General features: G+C 47.5%; 1 protein-coding gene across 5 annotated transcripts in view; it reads right to left on the bottom strand.

Moving 5' to 3' along the window:
- TPCN1 (two pore segment channel 1) overlaps nucleotides 1–13,792 on the bottom strand; it is a 45,768-nt gene that overhangs the window by 7,992 nt on the left and 23,984 nt on the right. For all 5 annotated transcript variants that reach the window (XM_017831346.1, XM_017831347.1, XM_017831348.1 and 2 more), the window contains 18 exons: nucleotides 13,615–13,728; nucleotides 13,243–13,373; nucleotides 12,633–12,721; nucleotides 12,024–12,058; nucleotides 11,367–11,425; nucleotides 10,469–10,568; nucleotides 9,465–9,581; nucleotides 8,482–8,606; nucleotides 7,199–7,247; nucleotides 6,928–6,991; nucleotides 6,235–6,279; nucleotides 5,176–5,232; nucleotides 5,033–5,086; nucleotides 3,575–3,647; nucleotides 3,263–3,370; nucleotides 1,974–2,045; nucleotides 1,038–1,127; nucleotides 201–316 (listed from right to left, as the gene is read on the bottom strand). In XM_017831346.1, coding sequence (XP_017686835.1) covers nucleotides 201–316; nucleotides 1,038–1,127; nucleotides 1,974–2,045; nucleotides 3,263–3,370; nucleotides 3,575–3,647; nucleotides 5,033–5,086; nucleotides 5,176–5,232; nucleotides 6,235–6,279; nucleotides 6,928–6,991; nucleotides 7,199–7,247; nucleotides 8,482–8,606; nucleotides 9,465–9,581; nucleotides 10,469–10,568; nucleotides 11,367–11,425; nucleotides 12,024–12,058; nucleotides 12,633–12,721; nucleotides 13,243–13,373; nucleotides 13,615–13,728 — 1,498 coding nt within the window. The remainder of the gene's footprint in view (nucleotides 1–200; nucleotides 317–1,037; nucleotides 1,128–1,973; nucleotides 2,046–3,262; nucleotides 3,371–3,574; nucleotides 3,648–5,032; nucleotides 5,087–5,175; nucleotides 5,233–6,234; nucleotides 6,280–6,927; nucleotides 6,992–7,198; nucleotides 7,248–8,481; nucleotides 8,607–9,464; nucleotides 9,582–10,468; nucleotides 10,569–11,366; nucleotides 11,426–12,023; nucleotides 12,059–12,632; nucleotides 12,722–13,242; nucleotides 13,374–13,614; nucleotides 13,729–13,792) is intronic.

The raw sequence follows: 13,792 nt of genomic DNA, 5'->3' as shown, positions 1-13,792 counted from the left end.
CTGCCTACCTTGCAAAACAGTCATGGCACAATTAGTCAGCTGGAGTTCTCCAGACAGAAAGTGCAGGATGCTGTGTGCTTGAGGTGCATTAGTAGGACTCTTGGAGAGTCCCAGGCTCACATGAGCATTACAGCATTACAGAGCCATCCAGCTCTGCAGGAACACAGAATAATCTCTGCTACAGACAAAACTGCCCTTACCAAAGCTGTTCAAAATGTTGTCAAAGTTGTTGAGATAGTAATACCCTTCTTCCACAACTGTTTTGTTGCCAACTGTGTGATTCACCCAGCGGTAGGAATCTGCAACTGTGCTTGTGCTGGTTGGAGAAACCAGGACATAGAATCAGCAGAGACTGGAAAAGCAAGGAAAATCTCAAGGGTTATAAATACCAACCCCCCTAGAAGGTGGTGAGCACTGGGGCAGTTTCTACCTCTTGGCCTTTTCCTCTGAAAGCAATTCCCTTTCCTTCACAGCTCAGCACAAGCCCAGGGAGCACATGGAGACTTTCTAACCACTCTGCAAATATTACACCAGAGAAACTGAGAGTTTGAGTTGGACTCCCTGGCTCATAGCCTTAAAGCCTGGCATTCCCAAGTGGTCTGTCATAATCTAAGATGAAAAGGGCACAGAACAGCTTAGCTTACAGGACCAGGTGAATTCATCTTGGTACAAAGGGAGGTCTAAATGTTTAATACATCTGGCCAAGCAACTCTGGCATCACAGAAGCACAGAATGATTTGAGTTGGAAGGGACCTTAAGGACCATCTCATTCCAACCCCTCTTCTATGGGCAGGGACACCTTCCACTAGACCAGGTTGCTCAGAGCCCCATCCAATCTGGCCTTGGACACTTCCAGGGATGGAACAAGAGAAGTGAAGCATGTCCTGCATTTTCACCACGTGTCGCCTGAGCTACAAAAACCCCACTGAGCCCCATCCTCTGGCCCCCTCTCCACAGGGAAATAGAGCTGCCAGAGCTCACTGCTGCTGGCTGAGCACCAAAAGCACTGCTGAGGGGGATGGATTTGAGGTACTCACTTGCAGCAGTTCGGGTAGACCACGCCAGCAAAGAACTCCATGCCAACAATGGCAAAGCAGTAGTAGAAGATCAGCAGGGTTAAACCCAGACTGGAGGCAAAAACAGAAAGAGTACTGTGCTACTGAAGAGTTGCTAAGGCAAGGAAACACAAAATCCCAGGCTGGTTGCTCTGGAAGGAATTTCCAAGGGCTGGGAAGCAGCACTGAAAACCCCACACAACCTTCCCATACTGCTGTGGCTCTGCAGTTCTTTGCCTGCTCTCATTCAAGAAGTCCTTGGACAAAGAACTTGCCACTTGCTGAAGAGAGAAACTAAAGAGCAGCCTGGATTCCCTCCCAGTCTGTCCTTTTCTGTTAGAAAAACGTCTCTCCACTGTTTCTTTAACAAAGAACACCACACACTGTTTCTGCCCTCTCCACATCCTCGGGTGCAGGGACTGTGCCAGGAGCAGGGCTCTCCAGCCAACACTCTCTGCTCAGACCTCCTTGCAAGGGAATCAGGGCTGAGGACACCCCACTCAAACACCAACCTCCCTCTGCCCCACCACTTCAATAATGCTCTGGAGTGGCTCTGCTGAGGACAGGGAAACATCTGGGGCTCAGTACATTCATGGCAATGTTCCTCCCAAATGGGCCTCCCCTCTCAGCAAGAGCTGGGATGGGGGAGAAAAATTAAAACAAGCATTTACTCTTAGTTATGCTCTTAACACAAAAGCAGGGGGAGGCCCAGGGTGCTGGAGTGTTGCCTATCATATACTGCTCCAAGAAACTGGAAGATTTAACACCCCACTGCAGCACAGTGAAGAATCAGTAATGACCAACCAGCAGATCAGAGCATAAATCCCTTTAGCAGGTCTGACAGCTCCCTGTCCTGATCCCAGCCCTGGACACTAAACCTCCACTCCCCACCACCCCCCAGAGACAAGCAGTTGGTACCTGGCCATCCGAGGGAACAACTCAAACATGGTGTCGAGGACGTTTCTGTAGCGCTTCTTCAATTTAAACAACCTGGAAAGAGAAGTCAGGAGTCACCTCCACCCTGCAGCTCTCCTGGTGTCAGGGGAAACAGTTAAAGGGGGTATCCCAGCTCTCTCTTCCTCCCAGCTCAACGACAGCAAGGTTTCCCGACACCAAACTCACGGGGTCTGCTCTTGCTCAAGTGGTCTCCACTCACCTAATGATGCCCTGCTGTCCCATCTGACTGTTTATGGCACATTCAGCTAAGTGTTTACAGGACTGAGGATCTCAAGGAAAAAAGTCTCTGTGTCTTTTTACACAGCACGATGCATAAATAGCTCTTTAAAAAACCTAAAAATCATAAGAACTTAAACTAGTCCCGTGTACAGGGTCAGGATTCATTCCTCCTTCCCTCAGACACAAGCTTTTCTGTGTTTCCCCCATGACCCAGTAAAAATTGATGAAAGAAAACTACATTGTGCCTGCTAATTTAAGATTTGGCATCTCCATCAGCCTTTACAGAGAAACACAGCTGCCAAACAGGCCTTGGCAGGGGACGAACTGAGAAAACATTTTTTTTTCCCCCTTGAGTGTCATAAAGTGTTCTTTAAATCCTCACTGAAGAGCTAAATTACATTAGCTTGTTTTTATCAAAACATTTTGCCTCAAATCCCTTCCTTCTATGGCTCTTGAGGCATTTGTGAAGGTGAATGTACCTCGAACCGAGAGGGTTAATCAGCCCCTGCTCACTGAGCTGCAGAGAGGTTACAGGCTGTGGTCTTGCTTAAAGTGTGAGATGCAGTTAGAGCAGGGCTTGTACTTCACCCTAGAAAGCAGCATCCTTTGAAAACTGTAATTTCTGGTAATTCAATGGAAATTATTAAACTGGCTCAGACCGTCTCACCCTGACAGAAGAGCTTTTCTCTGAACAGCATCAGACAATTTAGAGGAGGTGTAAGAACCCCACGAAGGCAGACACAGGATAATCTGCCCCTGGTAAATCCCTTGATCTCTATTAGAGATCAGCTTAAGCTCCAAAGCACGGGGTTTCATATCCCATCCCAAGTTTTTTGTTATCGTTCATTTTGATAACTCTGGCTAATCTCATTACCCCCACGCCACTCCTGCCTGCCATGGTCACATACCCACAGAGCAATCCTTGCCCTCTCCTGGTAAGGAGCTCGGTCCCCAACGGGATTGATGGAAAACAAGCCTGGCTGTTTCCTCCCACCTGCCCTCTGGATCCCCCCCCAGCCTTCCCAGCTCACCTCAGCAGCTGGAGGGGCCGCAGGACCACGATGAAGTAGAACGGCTCCATGTCAAACGCCAGTGCCATGAGCCCCAAAAATGCAAACAGGGTGACTGAGAAGTCAAAGCTGGAAAGAAAAAATATAAAATAAAGTAAGAGCAGCGATTTATCACTAGTGTTTCTGCAGAGAAGAGCTATTGGTGCTGCTCCAGCCTAACGAGACGCACGAGGCCAAGGGCAGAATTATAAAAGCCTGCTCACGGCCTTCTTTACAGGCTTAAAGACTCAGAAGTTGGGTCTTTCTAACCCAAAAATGTGAGTGTGCACTTACAGATTCCAGCCTGAGGACAGGTACTCCACAGGCCCCAGCCCAGTGGTCTTCAGGAGCAGCTCCACACCATAGACTGTAAGACAAGAGGAGAGCCATGGTCAGGAAGGAGCAGCATCACAAGGAAGGCTCATGAGAAGGTTTGTCCTCATGGATGTGTGGTGCTTTTAGTGCAGAACTTCTGACAGAGGTTTAACAGACTCCCACCCACCCTCCTTATTCTCAGTGAGGTGCCAAAGAGACATTTCCCCTCCAAATCAACACATTTTCCTGTTCCTCATGGTGACTTCTCTCCAGAACACTGCACAAAACACTTAGCTAAAAAAACATGCTATAAATGTTGAGGGACAAGCTCCTGTAGCAAAAGCCAGAAAGGGGTGCTGGGAATTCAGTCCTTCCTTATTACTTCCTTCTATTTTTGTGGAACATATCCACATCCCATAGCCTCGCCCTGACCTACAGGGAGAGAGAGATCCTTTCAAGGAACACACTCTGTTCTGGCAGGACCTGTAGGTTAAAGAACATCATAACAGCAAGTATGTCATCCCAAAATCCTTCTTTCCAGCTTCCAAGGAGCAGAGGTGGGTGAGAAGCAAAGGGAAGAGCTGGATGACAACATCCTTGTGAAAAGAGGAATTGCAGAGCACCTCTGCCTTCAAACTTCCATAACGAGTGTTTTGAAGACTAATGGCCAGGGAAGCACTAGAGCTCCCCAGCAGTCACATAAGAGGTAGCAACCTCCCAAAGAACCTCCTGCTGCAGTTGTACACACTGTTTTGATTCAGTGGAGCTATACTTTGCTTCTCCCTGAGCAAGAGACATTGTCAGCAGCATGGAAGGGAATTCACATCACAGTGCAATGAACCAGCACATGAAGATGTAATTGTTTATCCTTGGGCTGGAAAGGAAGACTAAGGTACATGTTCATGGAGGGGATGATGTTCAGTTAGAAAATTCAGCTTGTCAAGTAGCTCATCCAGTGCTTTCAGACTCCTCAGCACGTCCCTGTACTCTGCACTCCACCAGGCCTGCCTTGCTGTGTGTGGCAGAGAGCCAGCTCGCAGCTGCAACCAGATCAGAGCTGGGAATGCCTCCTGGAATAGCTGGTGCAGCACAGAGCAACCTCCCACAGAGCCATCACAAGCCTGGAAACCTTTTCACTCTGCACGCTGTGCCTGACAGATGAGGCTTCTCTGCTCTCTGGGCTCAAACCAGCTCCAAGAGGCACACAGCAGCTTCTGCAGAGCTGCAGCAGGGGTAAGAGGCTCCCAGATGACGTGACACAGAGAGCTGTGGGGCAGTGCAGCAGTGCTCACAGAGGGCTGAGAGGATGCTGGTGATCCCTGCCAGGCACAGCATTGTTCTGGATGCAGGCTCTATGCCTGTGGTTAATTTATAACTTCAATTCCCCTCCCAAATCCTCATGAAATGACACAGTTCTGCTGGGAGGCATCAGCTTACTTGTGAGGAAGACTATGTAGCTCCATGGGACGTTCCTGGAGAAGAAATTCCCTCCTGCAAGACAAAAGAACAGCTTTCTCTAGCCTTCCCTTTTTTCAACCCCCCAGCATCCCAGTCAAGAAACAAGCTGTGATGTTTCCTACCTTGCAGCATGAAGGTTTCGACAAGAATCCAAATTCCATTCACAGCCACCACAGTATCTGGAAAACAAAGTAAAAACCCATAGCAAAGCCACTCCTGGACCAGAGGACATCCATTTCCTAGGCTAACAGAAAAGTACAATATTATAGGACAAGTGGCAAGGTCATTGTTTCCAATTCAATTCAAACAGAACTCATAAACTGGGAGAGTCTCCTACCCCGACTTTTCCCAGGCCATTAACAGATGCACTGCTTTTATCTTCAGAAGGAAACAAAACTAAACCAAAACAACAGTCTGAATCATGTTCAATCATTTTTACTCATAATTATATTCTGCCACATTATTAGCTGTGTATTCCAGCTTCCTCCTAGTTCTGGAACAAGACCTTGAGAACCACTGGGTCCCCAACAGTGCAGGACAAAGTCCTTTCCACTTGGATCTATAACTGCTCCCCAGCATTCAAATCTGAAGCTGCAGGACTTCTTTTCATTCAGACCTCACTCCATCCCCCCTCTTTAGTTTAGCATCCCAATTTACAAAAACTGCTCCTCCAACATTCAAAAAAGCCCCAAATTACTGAGTAGGAAGAGATCATTTACAACACAGCAGGTAGCACCACGAGGAAGCAGTTTTTCTCCTCTAGAGAAGAGGAGCACAGACTCCTCCTCACAGGCAGCACAGCTGCCAAGCAATCCCTCCAGCAGTGAGGACACTTGCACCTCCTGGAGTGCAAACAGAATGTGGTTGACTGGCAAGGCAGTTCCTTATCCAGCATCCTTCAGCTGATGGATAAAACCCCCAAGCTTGGGAAAGCTAACCACCAACCTACCTAAATGCCAGACCCACAGGAGTGCTGTGCAGTGACTCTGGGAGCCTCTCCAGAGCGAGAGCTGAGAGCCCAGGCTGCAGCAGTGCTTGGTACAAGAAAACAATTCCCTCTCTCTCCACCAAAACTCCAAAATCTGTACATGAGCCATGGCTCAGACCACAGCCCAGGCCACACCACGCAGACACAGCACACCAGACCCACATCAGCAAGGGAGCTCTTTACTTCTACTTACACATGGTGTACTGGAACACACGGGACTTCACAAGGATGTTGATGCCTGCATGAAGGAAAGTATGGTGAAAAAAATGTTTACACAGTCCTCCATACCATAGATTCCTCTATCTTCCCCCTAGGGATATTTTTCATACCAATCCTCAGCAGAACAGATCAGCAGATTATTAAATTTTACTTCTTTGGGACTAAGTTCAAATGTCCCCTAAAATTTTAGCAGCAGTGAACTCACTATCCTTAACCTCTGAGGTGCCTTTTTTTGTCCCTATGTACTAGTTTTGAATCCCTCTCCACAGTCACTGCTGTCTGGAATAGGGAGAAACTCTGGAAACTCTCCTGGATTCAGCAATTGTAAATCCCCACCTAACCTCTGTGCTGAGAAAGGAACACAGTCCTGCACAACTTCAGGGGCTGATTTACTATGGAGCTTCTGCCAAGAAGCCTCTTATTTTCAGGAAGCCAGGGTTTGGGGCAGAGCATAGGGAATATTTACAGGACAGAAATCTTCCTTGGAGGCTCTGATTAAAAAGCCCTGGCCTTGGAGGCTCTGGATACACAGGGAATTGGTTAGTAGGCCTTCCCTCAGCTGTTTACCAGGGACATAAGAGAAAGTCCCCTCAGAGTGCCCTGTCTTTGTAAATAAATGATTTCCTGTTAGTTGAACACGTGTTGCCATGAAAACACAGCCTGTTACCTTTAAAAATGAGGAATGCTGTCCGTGGAAGGTCATCAAACCAGTGCTCGCGGTTTCGTTTTGCCTGGAAGCAGAACAGCCACGATCAGCAGCAGCCAGTGCTACATCCACACAAAAAAAAACCAGGGCAGGGATGGAGACCCACCTTATCCCCTTCATCTGCTTCTTTTCAACTGCCTTTATTTCTTACCCAGCTTCTCTCTAACCACTGGTCTCCTTTGCTCTCCCTCCCACACACACTTCCCCTCTTCTCCATCCAATAAAGACTTACCTTCCATTTTAAGCCAACAACTTCATAGAAATTGTAAAAATCCTTTAGACTGCAAAACAGAAAGAAAAATCTGATCAGAGCCTTGAGGTTGACTAGATTCTTAAGTGTCCTTGTCATCAGCAGCAGAGAGTCCCTGGAAGTTATTAACTCCTTATTAGAACTGCAGCCACAACTGACAGAACTCAACACTGACCTCTTCCCGGTCTGGCCAAAGGTTCCTGACTGACAATAGCCAGAATCTCCTCTCTGTAACACTTCAACCCTTAAAGGAAACTCTGACTCTACTGAACTCCAGAATTTTAACACTGAAAGAAAATACCTGAGGCTTAGATGACAACTCCAAGGGATAGAGATTGCACTGCTCTTCACGAAGACATCTTGGACTACTGCCTTAATTACTCATACAGCCCTTTTCTAACATCTTTGCACATTTTCTTTTCAAGGTAACAATGAAGTTTGAAAAAAGGACACAAAAGCAAAGAAACTCATAGAACATGAGTGCCTGTCTAGGTGCTCGGGGTCAGGCCTGTAACAGCTTTTAGGAGTCTGAAAGCGAGGATGCTGAACTTCTCAGACTCCTACTGGTGTCATTAGGTGCCTAAATTTAAGAACCCAGCCTTTCTCCCTATGCCATTTTCAATACTTTTCCGTGGCACTTGACTTCACAGAGAAGCATCAGCACCAGTTTCATAGGAGACTCACTCCAAGCCTGTCTGTGGCCAGAACAAAGGAAAAGGAGGAGAAGATCTCCTGCTCTAATTCCCTCTGCTTCCTTGCTGGTTGGTGTCAGCTGCACCCACCCACCAGAATGACAATTCTCTGCCTCATAACACAGAGAATGGCAGCCCTGAAAGCACCAGCAGAACCAGATTCTAATTAACAAAACCCTGGGGGGAACAGCCAGTTGCTGGAAAAAAGCAAAAACTTGTTAAGCTGCGAGGCTGCGCTATGTGAAGAAATCTCCTCGCAGGCTCTAGTGCTGTTCCCCAATTTCTGGCTCCTCTGTTCTGGCACAGGAATGGGAAGCAGACCCTGCCTGTGAGTGCCAGCACAGCGTTGTATCCACAAGAGGGCATGCAGGAACTCCATCACCTCCGAAGGAAAACCTCAGCTCTCAGGGTACCCACCCCTCCTGCTTCCCGGACAAATCCCTTCGATCGCATAACTCTATCCCCACATCTCAGACAACAACCCTCATTCCATAAACCCGCTAGGAAGCCCAGCCAAACGTCAGGGAGTGGAGCAACCTCCCTGCTCTGGGTGCAGCAGGAACACCATCCTACCTGACTAAAGGAGTATTGCTCTGATTCAGTGCTTTGAAGGTGAGATATCTCTCCCTGGCACACATCCGAGGCTTGTAGAACCGCAACAGCCCTTCAAAGTGCCTGAAGGAAATTCCAGATGGCCTCTGGAAACAAAGGAATGTTGTCATAAGCAGTGACATCAGGCAGGAATATGCAGAGGCAAGGGCATTTAATTCTCACTCTGGATTTATTTTAAGCAGGATTTCATACATTATAACTGAGCCCCCAAAATACCCTAAGCTATTACTTTAACGTATCAAACTTATCCCAGGGCACAGAGATCAGAAGCTCTCCTGGCAACTGGTCCCTCCAGCAAATGCAGAACTGTTCTCTGTTGTCCCATTGCCTGAAAATTGTCCAACCAGGCACCCCAAGTAGAATTCAAGCTCTCTTCTTGGGCAATTAGCAGACAGCCTAACAGATCCCACTACTAGCACTTTTTAAAGACTATCAGCCATGTGAACTAATCATGAACTAATCTACTAGAAGTGGGTTAGTTATTTTTGGGCCTTATTTCTCATGCTGCTCCACAAGTTAAGCAAGAAATCAACCTTCTCTCCCAAGTGCTTGTAAAAAGTTGTTTGTAGGTGAATTACTTCTATTTCTACACCATTTACTCGTGCAGGATCCAGCAACTGGACTGTACCTTCACTTGTATGACCCACCCCTCCTCAGTACTGGTGTCTGAGTAAGTCAAGCAAGTCCTCAAGTGACCCAAACCGAATCAGAGAGAAAGCAACGATCACATTCACTCCAGAAAAAAATTTCACTGATTTTATCAAGCCACCCCCATAACCTCACACGGGGCTGAAATTCAGAGTACTGAGTTACACAAATGCAAAAACCAGCAGCCCTTGGTGAGTACCATTACAACCAACAGACATAAATCACCCTTTTTGGAAGGTGCCCTTTAACCACTCCAGCCCAGTGGTGGTGTTCAGGCAGCTGGCAGAGCCCTGTACCTGTTTGGTGACCAGCAGGCCGTAGGCGTGCTGGATGGCCGTGCGCTTGTGCAGCAGCAGGGACTTGAATTTCCTCTTCTCGATGTCATTGAAAGTGTCAAACACCACAGCGAGAAGCTGAGAGGGAAGACAGGAGAGAAAGTCGTGATTTGATCCCAAACAGGTGGGAATATCCTGCCTGCCTGCAGCAGGAATTTACTAAGTGCTGGCTGAGGCAGAACGGAGCCAGTGAGGTCTCGCTGGCGTAAGGGATCCCACAAAGGGATCCTCAGGCTCACTGCACACACACTCATCCACTTTTTGGAGGAGGTCCAGGTGTTTCTGGCCTCTCAACACTCGCTAGTGGGTTTTAACAGCTAAGGCTAAACCACACACATGCCAACAGAAAACAGTGTCAGGATTGTTAAAACGTTCCTGGAAAGCGGGTTTTGAGGGCTGCTCTCTGCACTCGCCCTGCCACGGGAGGGAGCTCTGGCTAACAACTGTCAAAGCTAACCCTCTATCTAGGACACAAGCAGTGAAATCCAAGCCCACCACAAGCATCAAATCCCTCACCTTGGGTTGCAGAACTCCTCAACTCCTTTGGCAAACCCTTTTCCACCACTCACATCCCTCCCTGAGCAGCCGTGCTCTCGCACTGCAGTGATCAGCACTCAAGCCCTGCCACACTGAGTAATTCCATCCCCTTCAAACTGATTTACAAAGCATTTCAGGCGAGCCCAGATAATAAAATGCCATTTTATGATAAATAATTAAGACAGAGAAGGACAATAAATTCCATGCAAGTGAGTATGTCACTCCAAGCACGATATAAATGTGAGAGAAGTTGAAAGATGCTCGTATCATTTGGTTTGCTGTGATTTAGTTCAATTCCTCGCGGTTAAACATTAAAAGAGTCCTGTCTGTAGCAAAGCTGCCACTTCTTTGGGAATGGGGAAGACTCTGCTGGGCAATGAGCTCCAAAATCAGGCAGAGAGAAGTCAGGAGCTTCACTGGGGACTCACCAAGTTCATGATGAAGTACAGCTCAATGGAGAGATACACGATGAAGAAGACACAGGACCAGGGGTTCCGGGCGTAAGACGGCATCATCACATCAGGGAAACTGCACCCCAAAGGACACAAGTTTAAGCACCAAATAGCTCATGTTACACTTCCCACTGCACAGGCAAGAGGCACAGGACACGGGGGTGTGTGTGTGTTAACTCACATCCAAAGATCTGCACATTTCTGCAAAACGTGTCATTGCTCGTGACACAGAACTCTGTGCCCAGCAACGAGCAGCAAGAACATGGGGGCACGAGGAAAGAAATAAATAAGGAAAGCACTCTGAAATTCAAATTCCCTTCACATCCCAAATGCCAAACGGGATTTGTGACGTGGCTAAGGGTTGTGCTTTGATACTTAACAACAGCAATAGAGCCTCAGTGTGTTACAACCTCAGATTTATTCCATCCTTTGCTAATTTGCTAATCATGAGAGCTCCCCCTGACAGCAGACCAATATTTACCCACTGTTGTTATACCAATTTCCTAGCAGATAAGTGAACTGAAGCAGAGGGATAGGAAGTTACTTCTCAACAGCCAACTGTTGGCTGACAAAGGAGCACAAACAGTAACTTTCCCTTCCTGGGCCAAGGCCTAATAAAGCTGTTTCCCCCCTTATTGCCCTCACAGTGATGAAGCAGTCTGAGTCCTCAGAGATAACTCTGCAGCTGAGGTCACAGTGTCCTAAAGCAAAATGAAATACCAGTTCTTCCCATGCAGGCTGACACTGGAAATCTCTGACACAGAGGAAAAGGGTCACACATTTGGAGACAGAGTATTTCTGCAGATAAACTCTGGGCTCTGCTAGACTCCTTTTGGACAAAGGGAAAGACTGAGCTAGAAGAGCATGAACTTACTTTGAAGTGGTCAAAAGCACGAAGAGATTCACGAGGCTGTTCTCTAAAGTATTGAAGTACTGAAAGAAAAAGCTCCCATGACAAAACGCAAGCAGAATTTCATGGGGACATTTCGTTCAAAAAACAACCAACCCACCCACTCGCGCTTCCACAACTCCCTGATGCCTTCCCTAGGGAAAGGTACTTCTGCACTGGTCCTTTTTAAAGTTCCTTGACAAAGATTAAGGGTTAAAACAAAAGCTTAGCTATGCTTTTTGGTGGTAGTTACTCCCAGCAAGCCACAGCCTGGGCAGCAGCAGGAACCTGTGGCTGCTGGACTCCGACCGCCACAGCAGAAGCAGCCAAGCTTTCACCCAGACACCTCCTCCCCTGGGGACAGTGGCAGGTGGCTCTTTTGACTGAATTAAGACATCAAGAACAAGGAACAACTCTGTGTGAACATCCCCTCTGGGACACCCTGTCTTTGAGGCAGTTCCCTGCACAGTCTTCCTTCTCAGCAGAGGGTAAAGCAGGGTGACACCGCCAGGCAGCCTTGGACCAGCCGGCACCTGGTGTCCCAGGGATCACATGGAATAAGTTAAGCCTGCACAGTAATGTCTGAGCCTCAGGCAGGTCAAATGAGACTCGAGCTGCAGCTGAAAGAGTCAAGATACTCACCGGGTCGGAGTGGTTAGGAGAAAACAAATAAAAACCTAAAGAAGCAGCAGAGAAGGTAGAAGAGGAGAGACAGGAGGAAAGAACAAACAAAAATAAAGTCTGTTTAATGTCAAGCAGCAAAGCAGTTCCCAAAGAGAAGATCACACTAACAGTAAGTCCTCTCTGACACCATAAAGATGGGAGTATCTGAAAGGCCTTCTCCATAGAGATTTGCCAATAGATGTCACTGATCCTTTTGGAAAACAAACCTTCTGGGCATGGTTTGGACTGTACCAGGTACACTGCAGACATTTGCATTTGTGGGGATGTAAACTAAACTAACAAGATTGAGGAACAAGTGATGGAAGCAGAAGTTGGAAACACACACCACTGACTGTGCTCTGAAAGAGGTGAAAATCTTCCAGATTGCCTCAAAATCAAATAGTCAGCTTCCAGATTTTTTTGATCTTTAATTCTGCCTTCCAGATGATTGTGGATGAAATGGGATAAACGGAAGATCCTGATAGGACTCTGCATATGATCAGCTTTATATTCATCCAAGCTGTTGGTGTTGATTTTGGACAATAACTGGTTAAGTGTATCACTTCACCTTCCATAAATACAACTTACCTAGAATAGCAAAAATCACCATGAAGAAAAGGAGGAGGAGAAGAATGTCAATAAATGGTGGGAGGGACTGGAAGATCTGTCGCAGATTTCTGAAAAATAAGAAAACATTAATAAACTAAAACTTGCACGTTTACTCCTCCAGGTTGTCAGGGGGGAAAAAAAAAACCAACCACCACCACATCACACTTGAGGGCTTTCTTCCCACTCCCTCCAAGGATTAAAAGTAGAAGGCTTGCTAAATTAAGATGGTTTCCAAGCTACCCATCTGTCCTTTGCAGTCAGCTCTCAGGTACTGCAAACAATACTAATGTCACACTGTCAACTCTCCTTCTTCAGACTGACTCTGATTCATTGTGCAGCTTACAGGCAAATCAAGGAGCAGAGGCAATGCAGGCACACTCATGTGCTGGGCTCTGTGAGGTGGTTTGTACACGTGAGGACAGCACGGCGTGCTGTGAGCAATCCACACGAGGTACAACTAAAATATCTCCAACATCTGAAATGCCCGTGAAAGACACTGGTTTTCCCGGGATGCTTGCAGGATCTGGCTGCTTCTCCTCCAGCCCAGCCCCAGGCATGACAGCAGAACACCCAGCCAGCTGAGCATCACCTTCTGACAGCCCCACAGTAGCGACAGTCCACGAGGAAGATGCAGCGCAGGGCCCTCGTGATCCGGACGTGCGAGGTCTGGCGCACCAGCACCACGATGGCCTCTATGAACTGCACAAACAGCACGCAGGTCTGCAAAAAAGGGGGGGTGATGAGAGGCACAGCTGCAGTCTCCTTTTGGGAAAGGCAAAGCTCTCGCTGACCACCTGTTTATTTGGATGCTTTAAGGGATGGGAGGTGTCCCCGAGAGCTGAGAGATCTCGCATGAATCATCTGGCAGCTGGGACACGTGGCTACGTCAGCTCTGCTGCAGTGCAGGCCAACATTTAATCTGGTTCTTTGGATGCTGAAGGAGGAAACACTGACAACTTACCTTTACCATAGTCCTTTTGTGCCTGATAAAGGTTTGGAAGCCCAGCCACCTCATCTTCATGGAGAGTTCAAAGACGACCACGATTAATGCAAACAGCTCCAGGGTTGCATGGACCTGTCACAACACAGGTTTGATTGTAAACAGCAGCACAGCAAAGGCCACACTTCTGCCCCTCCTT

The sequence above is a fragment of the Lepidothrix coronata genome, unplaced genomic scaffold, assembly GCF_001604755.1.
Source record: "Lepidothrix coronata isolate B3197 unplaced genomic scaffold, Lepidothrix_coronata-1.0 Scaffold189, whole genome shotgun sequence".
In the NCBI taxonomy this organism is placed as follows: Eukaryota; Metazoa; Chordata; class Aves; order Passeriformes; family Pipridae; genus Lepidothrix; species Lepidothrix coronata.
This window is presented reverse-complemented; position numbering and strand designations above follow the sequence as displayed.